The sequence below is a fragment of the Triplophysa rosa genome, unplaced genomic scaffold (genome assembly GCF_024868665.1).
Source record: "Triplophysa rosa unplaced genomic scaffold, Trosa_1v2 scaffold229_ERROPOS85089, whole genome shotgun sequence".
In the NCBI taxonomy this organism is placed as follows: Eukaryota; Metazoa; Chordata; class Actinopteri; order Cypriniformes; family Nemacheilidae; genus Triplophysa; species Triplophysa rosa.
In genome coordinates this window covers 20,610-38,755 of record NW_026634245.1, presented here as the reverse complement: position 1 = coordinate 38,755, position 18,146 = coordinate 20,610, and the positions used below count along the sequence as shown (strand labels likewise).

Sequence of the window (18,146 nt, the reverse complement as noted above, 5' to 3'; positions counted from 1 at the left end):
GTGAGCGGAGCACGCAAAATATAGTCAGTTTTTATCCAAATCGGTTCCGCTCCGATACCGCTCAGACCATGAGTCTAGGGCATGCACAAATCCACCTGTGCCTTCAACAATTAACAAAACTGTCAGCCTACACTTCAAAAATCATTCGTTGTGAAGGAGAGATGTCTGGTGTAAACACAAGCATAGCAGTGGCGATCCGTGACTCCCAGAGGTGGGTAGAGTAGCCAAAATCTTTACTCAAGTAAAAGTACAAGTAACTAGAGAAATTGTTACTCAAGTAAAATTAAAAGTCACTATTTTAAAATTTACTTGAGTAAAAGTAAAAAAGTATGCAATGAAAAAACTACTCAAGTAGCTAGTTACTTAGTTACTTTGTATCTGATTATATAGGCCTACTACATAAAATTAATATTAACGCCAATATTTTAATATTACATTTTAATCAATATTTTTAATTTTCATAAGCAGATATCTGTGCAATATACTAGAGAGACTAAAGAATAGACATACACAGAAGAGACGAGCATTTCTGTAAATTTCATCTAGTCCTGATGTCAATGTAGTTTACACAACTTATTTAGAATAATAGACCATGTCAAACTAAAGCATGAACTAAACTCAGAGCATTTCCTAAGATGATCTATAACATCTGCAGTGCTCTCTTAAATGAAATTCACATTTTTGAACAAAGCTCATGTTTTCTCGTGTTGTGTCACGTGTGTGTTGTGAAACGCTCTTACTTGTAAACAAACAGTAAACAGTGAACCACACGCCCATCAACAAGTTTTCTTCCTTCTGTTCTTCAAATGTATATTTCTGCAAGCCCACGTCTCTGTGTCTGACAAGTAACGCGCATGTTGCTGTGTCTGACGAACAGGTCGCGCGAGTGCGCGCATATGGCGGGCATTTATCATTGCTGGCAAACAATATGACACATTTGCAGTTTTGATTGTATAAATATCCACTTCATCCAACGCTCTTTGTGTTCTGCTTGTTCTTAAGTTTCGCGCTACGAGGAGTGAGTAATCCTGATTCAGATGATTCATATCGTGCTGCGAATGAACAAATCATTTGAACTGATTCATTAGCCTATTCAAATGGTTTTGACCATTGTTCAATTAATGCTTTCAAAAGAATCGACTCAAAAGAATCGATCACTCGGGAATGCCCGTAAAAAGAGACGACAACCTTGAAATAAACAACGCGTTTTAAAAAGCATATTTTAAAATGAAGGAACGAAGGAACGTCACGCAATGTAAGTTATGTAACGAAGTAAAAGTACAGATTTTCTATTAGAAATTTACTCAAGTAAGAGTAAAAGTACACACTTTTAATTTTACTTAAAAAGTACATATTTTCCAAAATGTTACTCAAGTAAATGTAACGAAGTAAATGTAGCGCGTTACTACCCACCTCTGGTGACTCCTCTTCAGGGGATGCGGAACTCGACAAATCATGTATTTAGCCCTGTCATGTGTGTGGTGCATCATATCAAAATACGTGTCTGCTGCAGATGCGTCGAAAGGGTTTTTAATAAAAGAGACGCTCGCGTTTGCTAGATACTCGCTTAGTCTCATGTGTAATCAGAGTTAAGTGTTAACAATGTCTTCTGAACGCGCGCGTCTCTTTTATCATAAACCCATTTGACGCGTCTGCAGCAGGCACGTATTTTGACGTGATGCACATAGGTTCACGTGAAGCGCTGAACACGTATTTTGAATTCCAGCTTCCCCTGAAGAGGAGGCACAGATCGTAGCTAAAGCATGGACTAGAATGACCGCGATCAGTTCCGGTAGCCGTGTCGGAGCCATAACGTGCCACAGATGCGTGCGGTGTAAACAACGGGTAAGGCTTCGGTTGAAAACGGCAGGTGTTAGGCATGCAGAGGAATTTTAAATTTGAGTGAGCATGGAGCGATTTCAACTCAACTCAACTTTATTTATATAGCGCTTTTTACAATTTTCATTGTTACAAAGCAGCTGTACATGAGATATATTGACTATAAGCAAAACAATTAAAGTTGTACCTGTAAAAACAAGAAAAAGGTGCTAACGTACTAACACACATAGACATAGACACATAGACACACACACATGCACACACACACGCACACGTACGCACAGTGAGAGCACACATTTCAGATAAAGGAGAGAGAAGCACAGGTCAAATATAACAGACTATAAATTCCTATATGCAATATTAATTAAGTAAAACTTTAAAATTCTCTGATTTCACCGGAGCGGGATGAAATTGTAGGTGAGCGGGGAGCAGAATTGAGCAGCGCGGTCTGGTGCGACTGAGCGGTAGAGTGGGGGGAGCGAACACCGACGTTTAGCGGGGAGCGGAAATTCTCACCGCTCGCGGCGGGAGCGAACACCCACGTGAGCGGGGAGCGGAAATTCTCACCGCTCAGCTCCCCTCACATGCTCTGGTCTAAATACAGTGAGGGAAGTAATTATTTGATCCCCAGCTGATTTTGTAAGTTTGCCTGCTTACAAAGAAATGAAGGGTTTATTTCAACTGTCAGGACGCTATGGACATGCCCTTAAACAAAAAGTCAAGATCTTCGCAACGTATCATCACAAGGGTCTTAAGATTATACTAGCCAAATATGATGTTGATCTGTTGAAATCTCTATTAGGAGTTAATCACAGTGTAAAACATGCCACTTCCTGTTGCCTGCAGGTAATGCTTTAACTGTAACTGAATGTTACCATGTAGATGTCTTCAGGCCAGGACTTTTATCAAATGTGTGAAGTTTGTAATATCAAACTTTGGCAGGCCGCCACGGTCACATTCTCCCACGAAAAGTCAGGAGAAGCCACTTCAGCCTCTGCCCCAGAAAAGTCTCACCACACGTTTATAGAATTTTTTTTTTTTTTATTTCATATTAAATGGAAGCATAAGCTCAGGAGAGCGGTAAAGCCAAAATAACAAGCAAGAGGGAAACTAACTATTTTTTTGAGGGGATTGTCTTACCTAAACAGACTTTAAGAAATAAACAACATCATTCTTACCTTAACTCCCTGACTGACCAAACACATAAGAAAAAGATTCAACTCTCCCTACAACTTCTAAGAAAGGGGAGAAAGGTCTATATAAAATAAAATAAAAAGTACAATTACCTTTCACATGCCAACAGAGCAAAGAGGAAGACCTTTGAATTTCCCAACTGGAAATGAACCACACCAGGTTTTAGAGCAGTGGTCACCAACCCTGCTCGTGGAGATCGACCGTCCTTAAGATTTCAGCTTTAACCCCAATCAAACACACCTGAACTATCTAATCAAGGTGTTCAGGTTTGCCTGATAATTACAGACAGGTGTGCTGAAGCAGGGTTGGAGCTGCAGTCTGCAGGACGGTCGATCTCCAGGAACAGGGTTGGTGACCACTGTTTTAGAGTATTAAATGAGTACCATTAGGCCAAACATAAACAATCACCACTCAAATCACGATTGAGGAACAACTAAGTCTGATGCAGAGGTGAGGCAACTCTCTCTGCCTCCTTTTATAGCAGGATTGTGTCCTACACCGCATGCAGAGATAACGAGCATCAGGTGACATCAATCTGGGCTGCAGGGATGCAAAAGAGAGGGATACAAAAACACAACAATAGCACATGGTAGCAAAAACAAGCACACCCCCACAGGGAAAAATGACCATGGAACTATAATACATCTCTGGGACGTAACACCCCCACCATTAAGAATACAAACAGGGTTTGTAGTCAACATATCGTTAGTTCCGCTAAATTATGAGGAACATTTACACTCTAGAAAGCGCATCTGCCATTACATTTTCTGCACCCTTCTTATGTTGGATGTCCAAGTTGTATTCTTGGACAGCAAGAGACCACCGCAAAAAGCGTTGGTTTGTACCAGACATGCGGAAAAGGAATACCAAAGGGTTATGGTCTGTGTACACAACCACAGGATTAGTGCTATTTCCTAAATAAACATCAAAGTGTTGAAGTGCTAACAACAATGCAAGAGCCTCTTTTTCAATAACGCTATAATTCTGCTGGGTCTTAGAGATTTTTTTTAGAAGTAGGGTACAGGGTGTTCAGTGTGATCCTCGTCCTCTTTTAGCAGAACTGCTCTATAGTTTAATATTTGATACGTCCCCTATCTGTGGACAATTTATTTAAAAGAGGACTGTCGTGGCCTAATGGTTAGAGTTGGACTCGTGACCAGAAGGTTGACCTCTGGGCCGGCGGGCAACGACTGAGGTGCCCTTGAGAAAGGCACCTTACCACCACACATGCTCCCCGGGTGCTGCAGTGACTCAGGGCTGGCGGGTAACGACTGAGGTGCCCTTGAGCAAGGCACCTTACCCCCACGGGTAACGACTGAGGTGCCCTTGAGCAAGGCACCTTACCCCCACTTGCTCCCAGGGCTCTGCAGTGATAGCTGCCACTGCTCCGGGTGTACGTGTGTTCACTACTCACTGGATGGGTTAAATGCAGAGGTAACATTTCGGGTATGGGTCACCATATCTGACAAATAGGTCACTTTCACTCTAGCACTGGTAGCACTTGCATCTACTTGCAGTTTAAAGGACATCTCAAAGTTTGGTGCAGAGAGAACAGGGGTATGGCAGAGAAGATCTTTCGCAGCCTCAAAGGCAAGCTAGCAGTCACTGGTCCAGACACACCTTCTACTTGTACTGAGGAGGTCTGTAAGAGGAGAGACTAAAGCCGAGAAGTTTGTACAAAAAGCTCAGTAATACCCACACATTCCTAGAAATCGTCTCAACTCTCTCTTATTACATGGTACTGGGAATTCAAGAATAGCAGCAATTTTGGCATCTATGGGCTTTACTACACCCTGGCTAACCTGCTTTCCCAAATAGGTAACAACACCTTTTGCAAATTCACAAATTTCAGAGGCACGTGGAGTGAGGGGAACCTGCCAATAACCTTTTTTAGTAGGTCTAGCTTGGTAACATACTTGGGTAACCCCACCCGATCTACGCAGTCTTCCATTCTAGGAAGAGGAAAAGAGTCCGGCTTTGTTACACTGTTCATTTTCCTGTAATCTATGCCAAATCGATAAGTAGAATCAGGCTTTGGAAGAAGTAAACGGGGAACTCCATGGACTCTTACTGGGTTCGGCCAATCCATGGTGTAACAAATATTCTACCTCTGCTTGCATGACTTTTCGTTTATGTGGGTTCACTCTGTAAGGATACTGCTTGACAGGGACAGCATTACCAGCATCTATGTCGTGATGACACACCGTTGTTCTACCTGGCACATCAGTAAACAAGGTAGGGTAAGCATTCAACAACTGGACCAAATCTTGAGACTTGCTCGTCTGTCAGCAATATAGCTGAATTCTTCAACCGAGTAGAGGACATTGGAGCATCTTTGCTCAACAAACCATCATCCTCTAAGGAGTAATTTAAGGTACCAGTAGCAGTAGGGATAACCAGTGATATACTAGTGTTAACTTTCCCCTCAGAACTGTCTCTACCTACATAGGCCTTGAGTCGGTTTACATGACACTCTTGGGTCTTACGTTTTCTGTCAGGAGTAGCAATTAGATAGTTGGTGTCGCTTAGTTTTCATTCAACCAAATACGGACCAGAAATCTTTGCATACAGCACAGAACCAGGAGTTGGAAGTAGAAGTAAGACAGGGTCCCCTGGCTGAAAATCTCTTTTCACAGAGGTTTTGTCAAAATGAGCCTTCATCTTACTCTGGGTAGTAGACAAGTGAAGCTTAGCAAGACTCTGGGCTTTGTGAAGTTTCTCACGAATGGAGGCAACATAAGCATCAATAGACACAGGTTTGGAACTCTTATTTAGCAACTGATCACTTAATTTTAGGGGGCCACGCACTGTATTCGCCAAACAAAAGTTCAGAAGGACTTTAGCCAAGGGACTCCTGTACTGATTCTCTTATAGCAAACATTAGGAAAGGAAGACCCTCAACACAGTCTTTTCTGGTTTCTACACAATAACGGGGTTACATAGCCTTTAGGGATTGGTGGAATCGCTCGAGAGCACGTTGGGACTCTGGGTGATAGGCAGTGGACAGCTGCTGAGATATACCAAGAGATTCTAGGGCCTGTTTGAAAATTCGAGAGGTGAAATTTGACCCTCGGTCACTCTGAATTACCCTTGGCAATCCGAAAGTTGTACAGAACTTGAGAAGTTCTTTCACCAGTTTTAAGACTTCCTGTCTATAACCAGAGGGCTAAACTACCTGCTGTACTTCCTGCCACTCCAACTCATCACATTTCGGCTTCCACCTACGCATAAGCAAACCTGTTCACAAAAATAATCCACCCCTGAATTGGGTGCAAAGTTAGAATCGGTTGCAGCCTCAATGCACTTTACCAAGGAAGGGTCTGACTTTTGAGCAATAGCCAGGTGTTCTCTACCTCCTTTCAAATGAGAGTCAGCAGCTAACAACTTCGTTACAGTCACATCATCATCTAGGCTTGTGGTTACAGACAATACACATTCCAGTGGATCTGAATCATTAATCAAATGGAGTTTGAAAGATCCACCACTTCCTCAAACTTTTTGGATTGGGCACATGTAACTGCAAAGACAGAAAATGCAGAGGGAAATTTCTCAGACAGGTCAGGCTTTTGTATAGCTGCAGGATGGTAAGACACTACCGGTCTAGGAAAAACTGTGCCAACTGCAAGGTCATTTCCTAGAATCAGTCCTATACCCCTCAACAGGTAACTGCTCATGTACAGCTAAACAGACAGCTCCCCTTACAATGTCAGAATCCAGATATACTCTGTGCGAAGGCACACTCATATAGCACATTTTAATTCTACAAATTACTACATTATTACCAGTAAATGTGTCTGGCGAAAAAGGTAATACATCTGCAGATATAAAGGACTGAGCTGCGCCTGTGTCACGCAAGATGGTTATGGGTTTAAAGCCTGAATCAGGAGGTAGAGAGACTGCCCCTTCAAACAAGAAAGGTTGTTGTGGCAGGGTGGGCGTGGTTCAGCGAAGTCTGCAGCAGGAGAGAGAGTGAGGAGACGAGCGGTGAGTGAGTGGCGCTCACACAAATAATGAACACCTGTGCCTTGTTCCAGTAACTGGCGTGGAGAGGCTTAAAAACAGCAAGGGAGAGACAGTCGGGGAGAGAGACCGGAGCTGACGGCTGGTGGCGAGTGGCTCTGCACGAGTGACCAGAGGACTTAAAGCGGGAGGCTTTGACCACGAGAAAGACTGTTCGGCCACAGAAGTGGCAGTGTTTTGAGTAGGCGCGTACAGCGCATGTGTTATTTTGTGATAATAAAAGTTCTTAGTCGTCAGCTCGACCCTGATTCCAGCCTCTTCCTTCCTGTCCCGTTGAAGTCTTGTTACAGTTGTTAGTCGTCCCCTGCTACAGTGCTGATGTTACCAGGTGTTTGCACAAGAGCAACATTTTTAGGCTTGGAAGCTGCACTTTGCGGATTGCAAAGCTTGTAAACAGAAATCAAATAGTTTGGATCGAGACAATAAAAACAAACTCGTTTTCCATTACCAACACTGGGTTTACAAGTGTTTCTAGGCACGGCTAGCAGATCATTCTGAGGGGATCGTAAAACACACGATACTTGAGATCTGGGAGATGAGGTTGACGTGAAAACAGTACGGTGCGTCAACACGAACTCATCTGCTACAACTGCCGCAATAGAAAGTGAAGTAACTTTCTGCTCGTTCAATCGCATAACGATATTTGTGGCAATGCAGTATTTGAAATCCTCCATCAAGATTAGTTCCTGCAAACTTTCCAGGGACATAACCTTGCTGGCTAGGCACCACTTTTCTAAAAGAACCCTCTTCTCTCACAAACTCCACATAAGTTTGATTGACTGTTTTCGAATGACCACGCAACTTCTTTCTATACGCCTCAGGAACAAGTTCATAAGCTCGCAAAACCGACTTCACAATCTCATAATCAAGAGAACTGTCAATAGGCAGAGCAGAGCAAACTTCCTGAGCTTTTCCCGTAAGACTACACTGAAGTAAAAGAGCCCACATGTCTTTTGGCCATCGTAACTTAGTCGCCACACGTTCAAACGCAAAAAAAGTAGGAATCTACCTCCTTTTCCATAAATGGCTGGACAAGCGTTATATATCTGGTCACATCAAAAGTATCACTGGAGGACGCCTGTGAAAAATCTTCAGTGGCTGTACTACCAGCAAAAGTTAAAGGTGAGGTCAAAGGGGAAGTAAGCTTTGTACAAGGACTTGGAAATGGCTTTCTAGCCACATGTTCTGCCTCGAGCTCCATCTTGCAAATTGCAATATCCCTCTCAGCCTGCCTCTCTAGTACACGAATCCTTATCATTTCTGCCTCGCACTCCTGCTTCTTAATCAAGAGATCTAACTCCTTTAGTTTTAAGGCAATCATTGGGTCTTGGACCACAGCAGGCTCAGGATTTACATCCTCCTGTACCTCAGACTGAAGCTCAGCCTCTGCATCGCCATCATCATCAGACTCTTTTGGCAAGATACCTTTTTCCATAAGCTTTTCCACCAACTCATATTTTTCAGTACCTGTTTAGCCACACCTTTCCGAACAGGAATATAAAAAAAATCTGCTATTAGCAAAAGATCCTTTGTCTTAGCATGACTAAAAGCTTCAATAGTAGGCGAAAGAGTAAAAGCGTTGAAATCAAACTCCATTCTACACAGTCTGACTACACTCTCTTCCCCACCCTTAGTCGAAAACAGTCAATGAGAGAAAAAGAGTACTCACCGCAAATCGTTTAACAGGCATACAAGCCTTCACCTCGTTGTTTACGGGGAATACGAACGGACGAGCCCCCACTTGTTATGCTCCCCCCTCAGTCTAGGGTTGGGAGAGGAGTAACTTTTAAAGAAAACTATTAGGGTAAATTAAATAAAAGTAAACGATGAGAAGCCACCTCAGCCTCTGCCCCAGAAAAGTCTCACCACACATGTTTATAGAACAAAAATGTATTTTATTTCATATAAAATGGAAGCATAAGCTCAGGATTCAAACAAAAAGGTTGACACCCTCTCCCTACAACTTCCAAGAAAGGGGAGAAAGGTCTATATAAAATAAAAGTACAATTACCTTTTACATACCAACAGAGCAAAGAGGGAAGACCTTAGAATTTCCCAACTGGAAATGAACCACACCAGGTTTTACAGTATTAAATGAGCATCATTAGGCCAAACATGAACAATCACCACTCAAATCACGATTGAGGAACAACTAAGTCTGATGCAGAGGTGAGGCAACTCTCTGCCTCCTTTTATAGCAGGATTGTGTCCTACGCCGCATGCAGAGTGTCGATAACTGATGATGTGCAATCTAGTTAAAATGCATTCAGGCTGTGTTTAAGAAAGCCATCTTCTCCGGCATCTAAACGTCTCCATTTCTATAACAAACTAAACCGAGATAACGAGCATCAGGTGACCGTAAGACCTACAATCATTTTCGGAACCCAAATTAAGATGTTTTGATGAGGTTGCAGAGATTTCGGACACCCCCAAAGACAGCATCGCAACGTACAATCAAAGCACATGAAGTCAATAAAGAAATGGTTAAAATAGTCGATGTGACTCAACAATTTTCTCCCTTCGACGTGTGTCCAGAAGCTATGCCTCTGCTTAACACGCATGCATTGTGAGCGCCGGCTCCTGTGTCTGCACTGCACGCATGGGTCACATGCTCTTCTGAACGCGCTTTGGAGACTGACGCGGAAAGGAGAAATTGTTGAATAAAGCTTATTTTTGTTTTATTGCACACAAGAAGTATAGTCGTCTCTTCATAAAATGAAGATTGTAGTCAATGGGGAGTCACATGGACTATTTTAACCATGTATTTACTAACTCTGCGCTAGGGCTGTCGCGATAAACCAACGATAAATATCACGTGATTTATGCACAGCTTTTGAGTGAAGTACGGGAAAATACTGCTGCATCCGAAAGCCAGAGGGAGCTCTCGTGCGGAAACTCCAAATACGCAGAAGAAGATCATAACGGTCTAGAATCTAGGAAATGCCTATGGATATCTTTTTTTATCACTGTTACTCAAGCCTCATCAGGTATTTTTATGATAATAAAGTATTTTTATAATGATCATGTTTGACGGGTGTTGCTTTTTCTTGTGCACTCTAGGAAAAATGCATTCAGGCTGTGTTTAAGAAAGCTATGTTCGTATATGGTCCTGGAGTGCCCCCTTGTGGTTAAATACGTTTTATATACAAGATACAAGTTGTTGAAGTGATATGAGCTCCTGATGGGAGCTAATAAACATGTTGTTCTCCGGCATCTAAACGTCTCCATTTCTATAACAAACTACACCGAGATAAAGAGCATCAGTTGACCGCAATCTGGGCTGCAGAGATGCAAAAGAGAGGGAGACAAAAACACAACGATAGCATATGGTAGCAAAAACAAACACTCCCCCACAGGGTAAAAATGACCATGGAGCTATAATATGTCTCTGGGACGTAACCGCAGTGGTGTAAAGAGTACCTGAAAACCATACTCAAGTAAAAGTATAGATCCCTTACTGTAAAAATGACTCCACTACAAGTTACAAGTAACCAATTCCAATATGACTTGAGTAAAAGTCTTAAAGTATCTGATTTTAAAAGTACTTAAGTATTTAACTCATTCTGAATGTAGGCTCAAAGATGCACTAATCCTAACTAAACTCCAAGAGACATTTCAGTGAAAAAAAAACTGTTTATTTATGAGGTTTTATTTCCTTAAATTGAAATGAAATGGAACACCTCACTATTTCAACATGACAGAACAAAACACAGATCAAGCAAGTCAGTCTCAGTCAAACTCAAGTGTTCAAAAAGGCATACTAGTCTGAAAGTAAAAAAGTTTCATCAAAAAGATATTTTCAGTGCAATGGACAGATAAAATTAAGTTAAATCAAATATTCAGAGCTGACTTTAATCTGATGTACCTCTCAGTCTCAGGGGGGGGGAATATGTTTATTCAACTTCAACAAAAGCTGGTTCTCAAAGTTCTTAGAATTTATTCTAGATCTTTTTGGACTGAAAATGAGGCCAGCAGTGCTAAAAAGTCGCTCGCACGCAGCAGATGCAGGTAGGGGAGTGTTGAGCCTTAATGACAACTTCAATAGAGATGGGAAGGTTTTCAGGACAGCCATGTCATCACCAGTTGTTGTCAGATAGCCATCAAGCACTGTTTGGCCTTGTGCCTGGGTCTGGGATGACTTCAATGGGTTGAAGAAATCCTCTTCATCTGATGAAGTTGCATCACTTGTAAGTTGAGTGGTCTCCTCCATATTTCCCTTTATGAAGTCAAGACCTAAAATACAATACAAATTTAGTAATGTTCCTGCAACAATTTAAAAAAATAATTCAAAAGCATTTTTAGAGCTTTTAAAAATATGAAGCTTTAATTCACTTATTCAGTTTAAACTACTTTGTATACCGTCTCAACATTCCCCGTTCCAAAAATGTCATAAGTGTATAGAATATTGCCAAATTCCACAAATCATATTCAATACTAGAACACCCATTATTCCATCTAAATGTTTTCTTTCTAAAATCAGTTTGCGATGGAAAAAAAAGCAAATCTGTACTATTCATGTTACTGCTCTTCATTTAGTTTTATATGTAAACAAACCGAGTTTGAGGATGGATGCATCAGTTGTCCAATAAGTTTTAAATTTTGGAAGCAGGATTGCAGCCGCAATCAGCTCAGGATCATTGAGCATGTCCCCGAAGCGCTTGTTCACGCCTGCAAGGATGGCATCTACCAGGCTCTTGCAGAGTTTCATAGATATCTTGGCTCGTTTTAGTTTGGAAACCATAATGTTGAGTGTTGGTACAAGCCAGCCCATGTGCACATTCGTTTCTCCCTGCAAGATATTAATTGCTTTGGCAACAGGGGCCATAGCTGTGACATATTCCCCAAGAAATGCCTTTTCTGCAGGAGTTAACCTATAAAAGAGAAACCTCGTTTAAACTATATAAAGTAGCTGATTACTGCAAAATATAGATGATACTCAATCAGAATAGAAATGTTTTATCATTGGATAGTAGATCAATTTGCATGAATTTGTAATCTCCTGTTTCCCATTTTTTAACTAATAGTAAAAAATATCCATTATTTTATCTGACATTTCAGGATGCCTTACTGGCATACACATTCATTTTCGGTGGTGGAAAAAGGCATAGTCTTAATCATTACATTATAACATTACTCACATGGGGATTTTGAATTCCGCACAGAGATTCCGGAAAGCACCATCTCCCTTTCCCTTCAGGAGCTTCAGGATCCTCTCCACTGAAAGAAAGAAAGAGTTCCATCGTGTGGCATTTGGACGAATTAACTGCATACTACATTCCTCTTCTATCATCTCTGCAGCTTTGTTGGACCGGCCACTCTTGTTCCACAAGGCCCAACATTTGGAGAAGGATGATCTTGATAACCTTTTGTATGTTTCATCCAATTGAGCAGTGTCAACATCCACGGTGGAAACCAGGTTCAGAAGATGGCAAGCACAACGTTGATTCTTGGGCAAATGAAATTCAAGATCATCCTTGGCTAGAATTTCAGCAACCTCAACCAATTCAATCTCCTCACATTTCTCCTCATCTTGAGTGTCAGATTCATCATCATCTTCATCTTCTGTTGGGGGTGCTATTGCACTTTCTGTATTGTTGCAGTGTATGTACTCACCTCCATAGACACGAAAGGCTTTCAAAAAATTTGAGCCATTGTCTGTTGTTATACAGACAACCTTCTCATGAATCTCAAATTCAGAGTGTATGTAATGAATTGCAGCTGCAAGAACATCAAATGTGTGCGACCCCTTTAATTGTCGACAGGCAAGTGCTGCAGAGGATCGATGTAGATCGTTTGGGTCAATCCAGTGCGCTGTCATACCTATAAAACTGCGCCGCCTTGAACTCCAGCAATCAGTGGTTGTACAGATGTATTCTACCCCTCTCATGGCTTCTGTTACACTTTTCTTCATTCCTCCTGCGGCTTCCTCTATCTTGGCACAGATGGTTTGTCTTGTTCGTACAGTAGAGTTAGGCTGCAAGTCATGAATCAGGTCCTTAAATTCCTCTTTTTCAACCACGCTAAAAGGTTGGAGACCGTATACAATGAATCGCAGTACAGCTTTATCAATGGTTGCTTGAGAAATGATCTTGGTCTCTCCAAATTTGAGTTGTTTCTTTAGGGGCTCCATATTTTTGCTCACACTCTTCCTCTTCTGTGCAATGGAAGTCAGGTCTGAGTAGCTTTTCAAGTGATTGAGATGTTTTCTCTTAAAATGAAACAAAGAGGAGCAATGTTATTTTTTTACTTAGTAAAATACATATTAATTCATTGATAAATACATCAAAAACTCAAAAAGGTAAAAACACATGATGCACACTTAATAATCTGTTAGCAGACTTCCAATATTCAACATTCAAATGGATTAGATCATTAGATTTCAGTTTCTACATTCACATTGCACTAGGAATTTTAATCTAAAATATTAGTCACATCGCAGTTGTTTTTACCATAAAAGTAACTGTATCAACTGTTGGTATTGCTGACAAACAACAAAGTTATGTTAGCAAACATTATGCTGACATAACCGTTGTAAAGTCAGACATGGTCTGTATGAATGATTTTGGCTAAATTCACTTTAAATTACCATTAAATAGGCTCTTACCTCAATGTGTTTCCTCAAATTTGACGATGAATTCTTAAAAGCACTTATTTTCGTAGTTCGTGGCAAACAAAGTAGACACTGCATCCTGTAAGAGTCATTCTGTACACCCGCAAATGAAAACATTTCTTTCAAGTAAGGCCATGGATGGTTGTCAGTGTCTCTGTCAGTGGCAGTGCTGGCATTACATGATGTGCTGGCTTCGGCTTCATCAGTGGCTGCAGCCATGTCGCTAATTTATGTGAAACACCTGGCATTCACCGCTGCTAATTCACTCTCACGTGGATTAGCCTCATTTAGCGCATATAGGCAAATATCACATAGTACCTTCAATAACCTGCAGATGGCGATATCGCCTTTTCCGCCCATGAAATAAGCCACCGCAGATAAAGTTGCCGACTTGTCGTGCACAATCACAAAGTAACGGTAAGTGTCATTTCAAATGTAGTGGAGTAAAGAGTACTCTTATTCAATCAAAAATGTAGTTGAGTAATGAGTAAAAGTTGCTTTTATATTTGATACTCAGTACAAGTACTAAGTAGCCAAAAAAATACTTAAGTACAGTAACGAAGTACATTTACTCAAATACTTTACACCACTGCGTAACCGTTAGTAGTGCACAACTTGCTAGCAATAGTTTAAAATTAATAATAAATCTGCCTGCACTAATTAATATTACAAATAAATGTGCTCAAGAAAGGTTGTCTTTTTTTTGAGGGCTTAAATGTATGCTATAAGTGAATAAGTGATAAGCCGATAAGGGAAATACAGCTTTGGTGCCACAATAACCCATTAGGACCAAACATTAGTAACGTGTTTCCGTAACATCTTGTATGTTTGTTGGTCAGAAGTAGGTCAGGTCTTGACCCTGCAGATTTGTAAAACAAGGGCTCCTGTGAATTATTGATTTTTTTATTTACGTTTCTTCCCTGCTGTAGGGCGTAGAGTGTTGTCCACATGCAGGAGGTTGTTGGCTAGTGTTGGTGCTGCCTGCCACTCAGACAGAGGAGATCAGTAAGTCATCTGTATTTACACAGAAAGGGGTGACTTTTTAGGTTAGCAAACTAACGACAATTACTATAAATACCACTTGCCTGGTACTGTATGCTAGTGTACCACAAGTTACTATGTATGATAAAAGGAAACTGTTTAATGGAAACTGCATAAAAATGGAAAAACTGCTAATTTGACAATCCGCTTGTTAAGTTGTGATGTAAAGAATACTGTTTCCGGGTCCAGGCATCCACTCATTTCAAGTGAGGGTATTATTTAAACATCCATTTATGAGCGTTTTTATTCATATAACATATTTACTCAAAACTTTTATAAACTCAGAAATCAGTATTTTAATAAATCATAAAAAATATTTTTTCTTTGCCTATGGCATCTAAGAGCATTTGGACTGAGAAACTTTATATGACCTTCCATATATTTGGTTCGTGACGTCAGGCTTAACAAGCGGATAAGTACAACAACAGCTTTCTTCACAGATTTTTTTGCTTCTTACAATGACTCTACAAAGACAAAGAATCTGTTCTAATCAGTTCATTTTGTTAAGTTTCATTCTGATTTGTGCAAAGTTTTAGTATCAAATTAGCTATTTACTGTGTGCAATTTTAATGCCAAATAATTTTTCTTTGGTTTATTTCTATTTTGACAAAAATATTTCATATTCTGTTAATTCCTTAGGGCGTCCTATATTCTTCTCAACTGTGGGATTCCACATGATGTGGCTACCAATGCTCTGAGAATAAGTGTGGGCAGAAGTACCTCCCGTGAAGATGTGGACATTGTAGTGGAGGATCTGAGAGAAACTGTTGAGCAGCTGGAGAGAATAAACTAGTGCTGTTTTCCAGAATAACATCTGTGGGATGGATTTTACATAGACAAAGTGATATTGCTCTTGAACCTAAAATGAATCTTAATCAAATGGTTTCTTTAGCCTACAGTTATGTGCTATTAGTATGAAAACAACATTTATTGTTTGAGAGTGTGTTAAAAGTATAGGCTTCTGGACAGCAGAATATTTCAAGTAATGTAAAATGTACCTTAATTTATTAAGCTACAAGATATGCTAATTAATGTCAATAGTTTGGTAGTTTAAAATTTTTGGATATGAATATTGGCCTAGCTGTAGTCAGTTCAGGTCAGAGTTTAGGGATCTTTTTTAGATTTGGGAAGGGTTGCAATTTTTGTTTTATAATAAATGCCTCTTAAAGCAGTACCTTAACTATCCTATCCATACTATGGAAACATTTTAAAGGGTAACTCCACCAAAGAATGAATTGTTCCACAACCGTAAGACCTCCAATCATTTTTGGAACCCAAATTAAGATGTTTTGATGAGGTTGCAGAGATTTCGGACACCCCCAAAGACAGCATCGCAACGTACAATCAAAGCACATGAAGTTAATAAAGAAATGGTTAAAATAATCCATGTGACTCAACAATTTTCTCCCTTCGACGTGTGTCCAGAAGCGTCTGCCTCTGATTAACATGCATGCATTGTGAACGCCGGCTCCTGTGTCTGCACTGCACGCATGGGTCACATGCTCTTCTGAACGCGCTTTGGAGACTGACGCGGAAAGGAGAAATTGTTGAATAAAGCTTATTTTTGTTTTATTGCACACACAAGAAGTATAGTCGTCTCTTCATAAAATGAAGATTGTAGTCAATGGGGAGTCAAATTGTCTATTTTAACCATGCATTTACTAACTCTGCGCTAGGGCTGTCGCGATAAACCAACGATAAATATCACGTGATTTATGCACAGCTTTTGAGTGAAGTACGGGAAAATACTGCTGCATCCGAAAGCCAGAGGGCGCTCTCGTGTGGAAACTCCAAATATGCACTGCAGAAGAAGATCATAACACGGTCTAGAATCTAGGAAATGCCTATGGACATCTTTTTTTATCACTGTTACTCAAGCCTCATCAGGTATTTTTATGATAATAAAGTATATTTATAATGATCATGTTTGACGGGTGTTGTTTTTTCAAATGCACATTATAAGCGACTCAAACTCGCACTGCTTTTAGATCGAGCAGCATTTCCTACTGATCCTAGAGCCGTGCATCACGGATAAGCTACAAAGAAAAAAAAATCGACACATTGCATATCGCAGCCAGCTTGATTTCAATAGGATTTAGTGGTATCGCGATAAAATATCGTGCAACCCTACTCTGCGCTATGGTTGTATGTTGCATTGCAGTCTATGGGGGAGTCAGAAAGCTCTTGGACATCATCAAAACTATCTTAATTTGTGTTCGGAAGCTGAACAGAGGTCTTAGGGTTGTGGAACGACTTAATGGTGAGCAATTTTCATTCTTTTTGTATTGGGAGAATAATTAAAAGGCTTTTAATAAAGGTTTTCGCTAGCTTTTGGAACTGAGCAATTTTATATGTTCATGTAGTAAGGCATGTGCCTTTATATGACGTTGAATCTAGGCTGCAGTTACAGTGGAATGTGATGGTGTATACAGATAAATTACTGTTTAGCGTGTTAACAAAATGTTTGTATGCTCTCCTACTTGTAAGTCGCTTTGGATAAAAGCATCTGCCAAATGAATAAATGTAAATAAAAAAATAAAAAACCTGACTTGCCCTGCTAGTAAGATGCCCTGCTATCTTAAAATGGGTCATGGTTAGATCTTCCATCAGCACATTGGTTCAAAACAAACATCAAAATCAACGAAAAACTACTGAATGAGCACAAAATCAAGGTCCTGCCATAGCCATCCCAGTTCCCTGACCTAAACCCTATAGAAAATTAGTGGGATGAACTGAAGAAGAAGCAGCACAAACATTTGAAGGATCTGAAGAAATTCTGTATGGAGGAATAGTCTAAAATCACTTGTCATGTATTCTTCAATCTCATCAGGCATTACGTCGCTTTAGAATTATAAGGTTCTATCTGACATTTTGGTCAAAATTGAGTTATTCACATATTCTTATTCTGTGACAATTTATTTACATTATGCCATGTTTGTTTTTATAAATGTGTGCATTTTGGGATTTTTTTAAGAATCTACAAAATCGAATTATAATTTGGTGCTGTAAGGTTCTATCTGCAAGAGCCAATCAGCACTTTGAATGCACACAAGAGGACCAATCATGATCAGCTTTCTTTGTCATGTGACCAGACTCCTCAGTGACAGGGGAATATCTAAGGAAACAGTGCAACACAAAACGTCTTGGTTACATATGTAACCTCAGTTCCCTGGTGGCGGGAACAAGACGTTGTGTCGAACCGACAGAATGGGGTTTGATCTTGAGAACCTATCATCTCCGATTGTACTTTTTAAAGGCCAATGAAGTTGGAAAATGGCGTGGCATGCCAGTCTCCGCCCCGTACCTATGGGTATAAAAAGGAAGATGGCGTGCCCATTCATTCACCTTTTGGTCTGAGGAACCTGAGAGGCATTCCCGGTCGCTGCAGCGGACGGCGAAGCGTTGTGGCAAGAACAAAACATCTCGTTCCCTCCATCAGCGA

At 40.5% G+C, this 18,146-nt stretch overlaps 2 protein-coding genes across 4 annotated transcripts in view; one reads left to right on the top strand and one right to left on the bottom strand.

The window, feature by feature from the left end:
* scly (selenocysteine lyase) overlaps positions 1-17,247 on the top strand; it is a 61,094-nt gene extending 43,847 nt beyond the window's left edge. For 2 of the 3 annotated variants that reach the window (XM_057327408.1, XM_057327410.1), the window contains 2 exons: positions 14,593-14,668; positions 15,344-17,247. In XM_057327408.1, the coding sequence (XP_057183391.1) occupies positions 14,593-14,668; positions 15,344-15,497 (230 nt within the window). In that variant the 3' untranslated portion in view covers positions 15,498-17,247. Of the gene's footprint in view, positions 1-7,067; positions 7,183-14,592; positions 14,669-15,343 lie in introns of those variants that run through there. The other variant, XM_057327409.1, reaches the window with a different exon arrangement.
* On the bottom strand, positions 10,913-14,584 carry LOC130550064 (uncharacterized). The gene is made up of 4 exons (XM_057327407.1): positions 13,658-14,584; positions 12,192-13,261; positions 11,608-11,924; positions 10,913-11,286 (listed from the first exon to the last, which is right to left on the bottom strand). Exons 1-4 carry the CDS (start codon positions 13,880-13,882, stop codon positions 10,928-10,930), a joined length of 1,971 nt encoding a protein of 656 aa, XP_057183390.1. The 5' UTR covers positions 13,883-14,584; the 3' UTR covers positions 10,913-10,927.
* Positions 17,248-18,146: the final 899 nt, after the last annotated feature.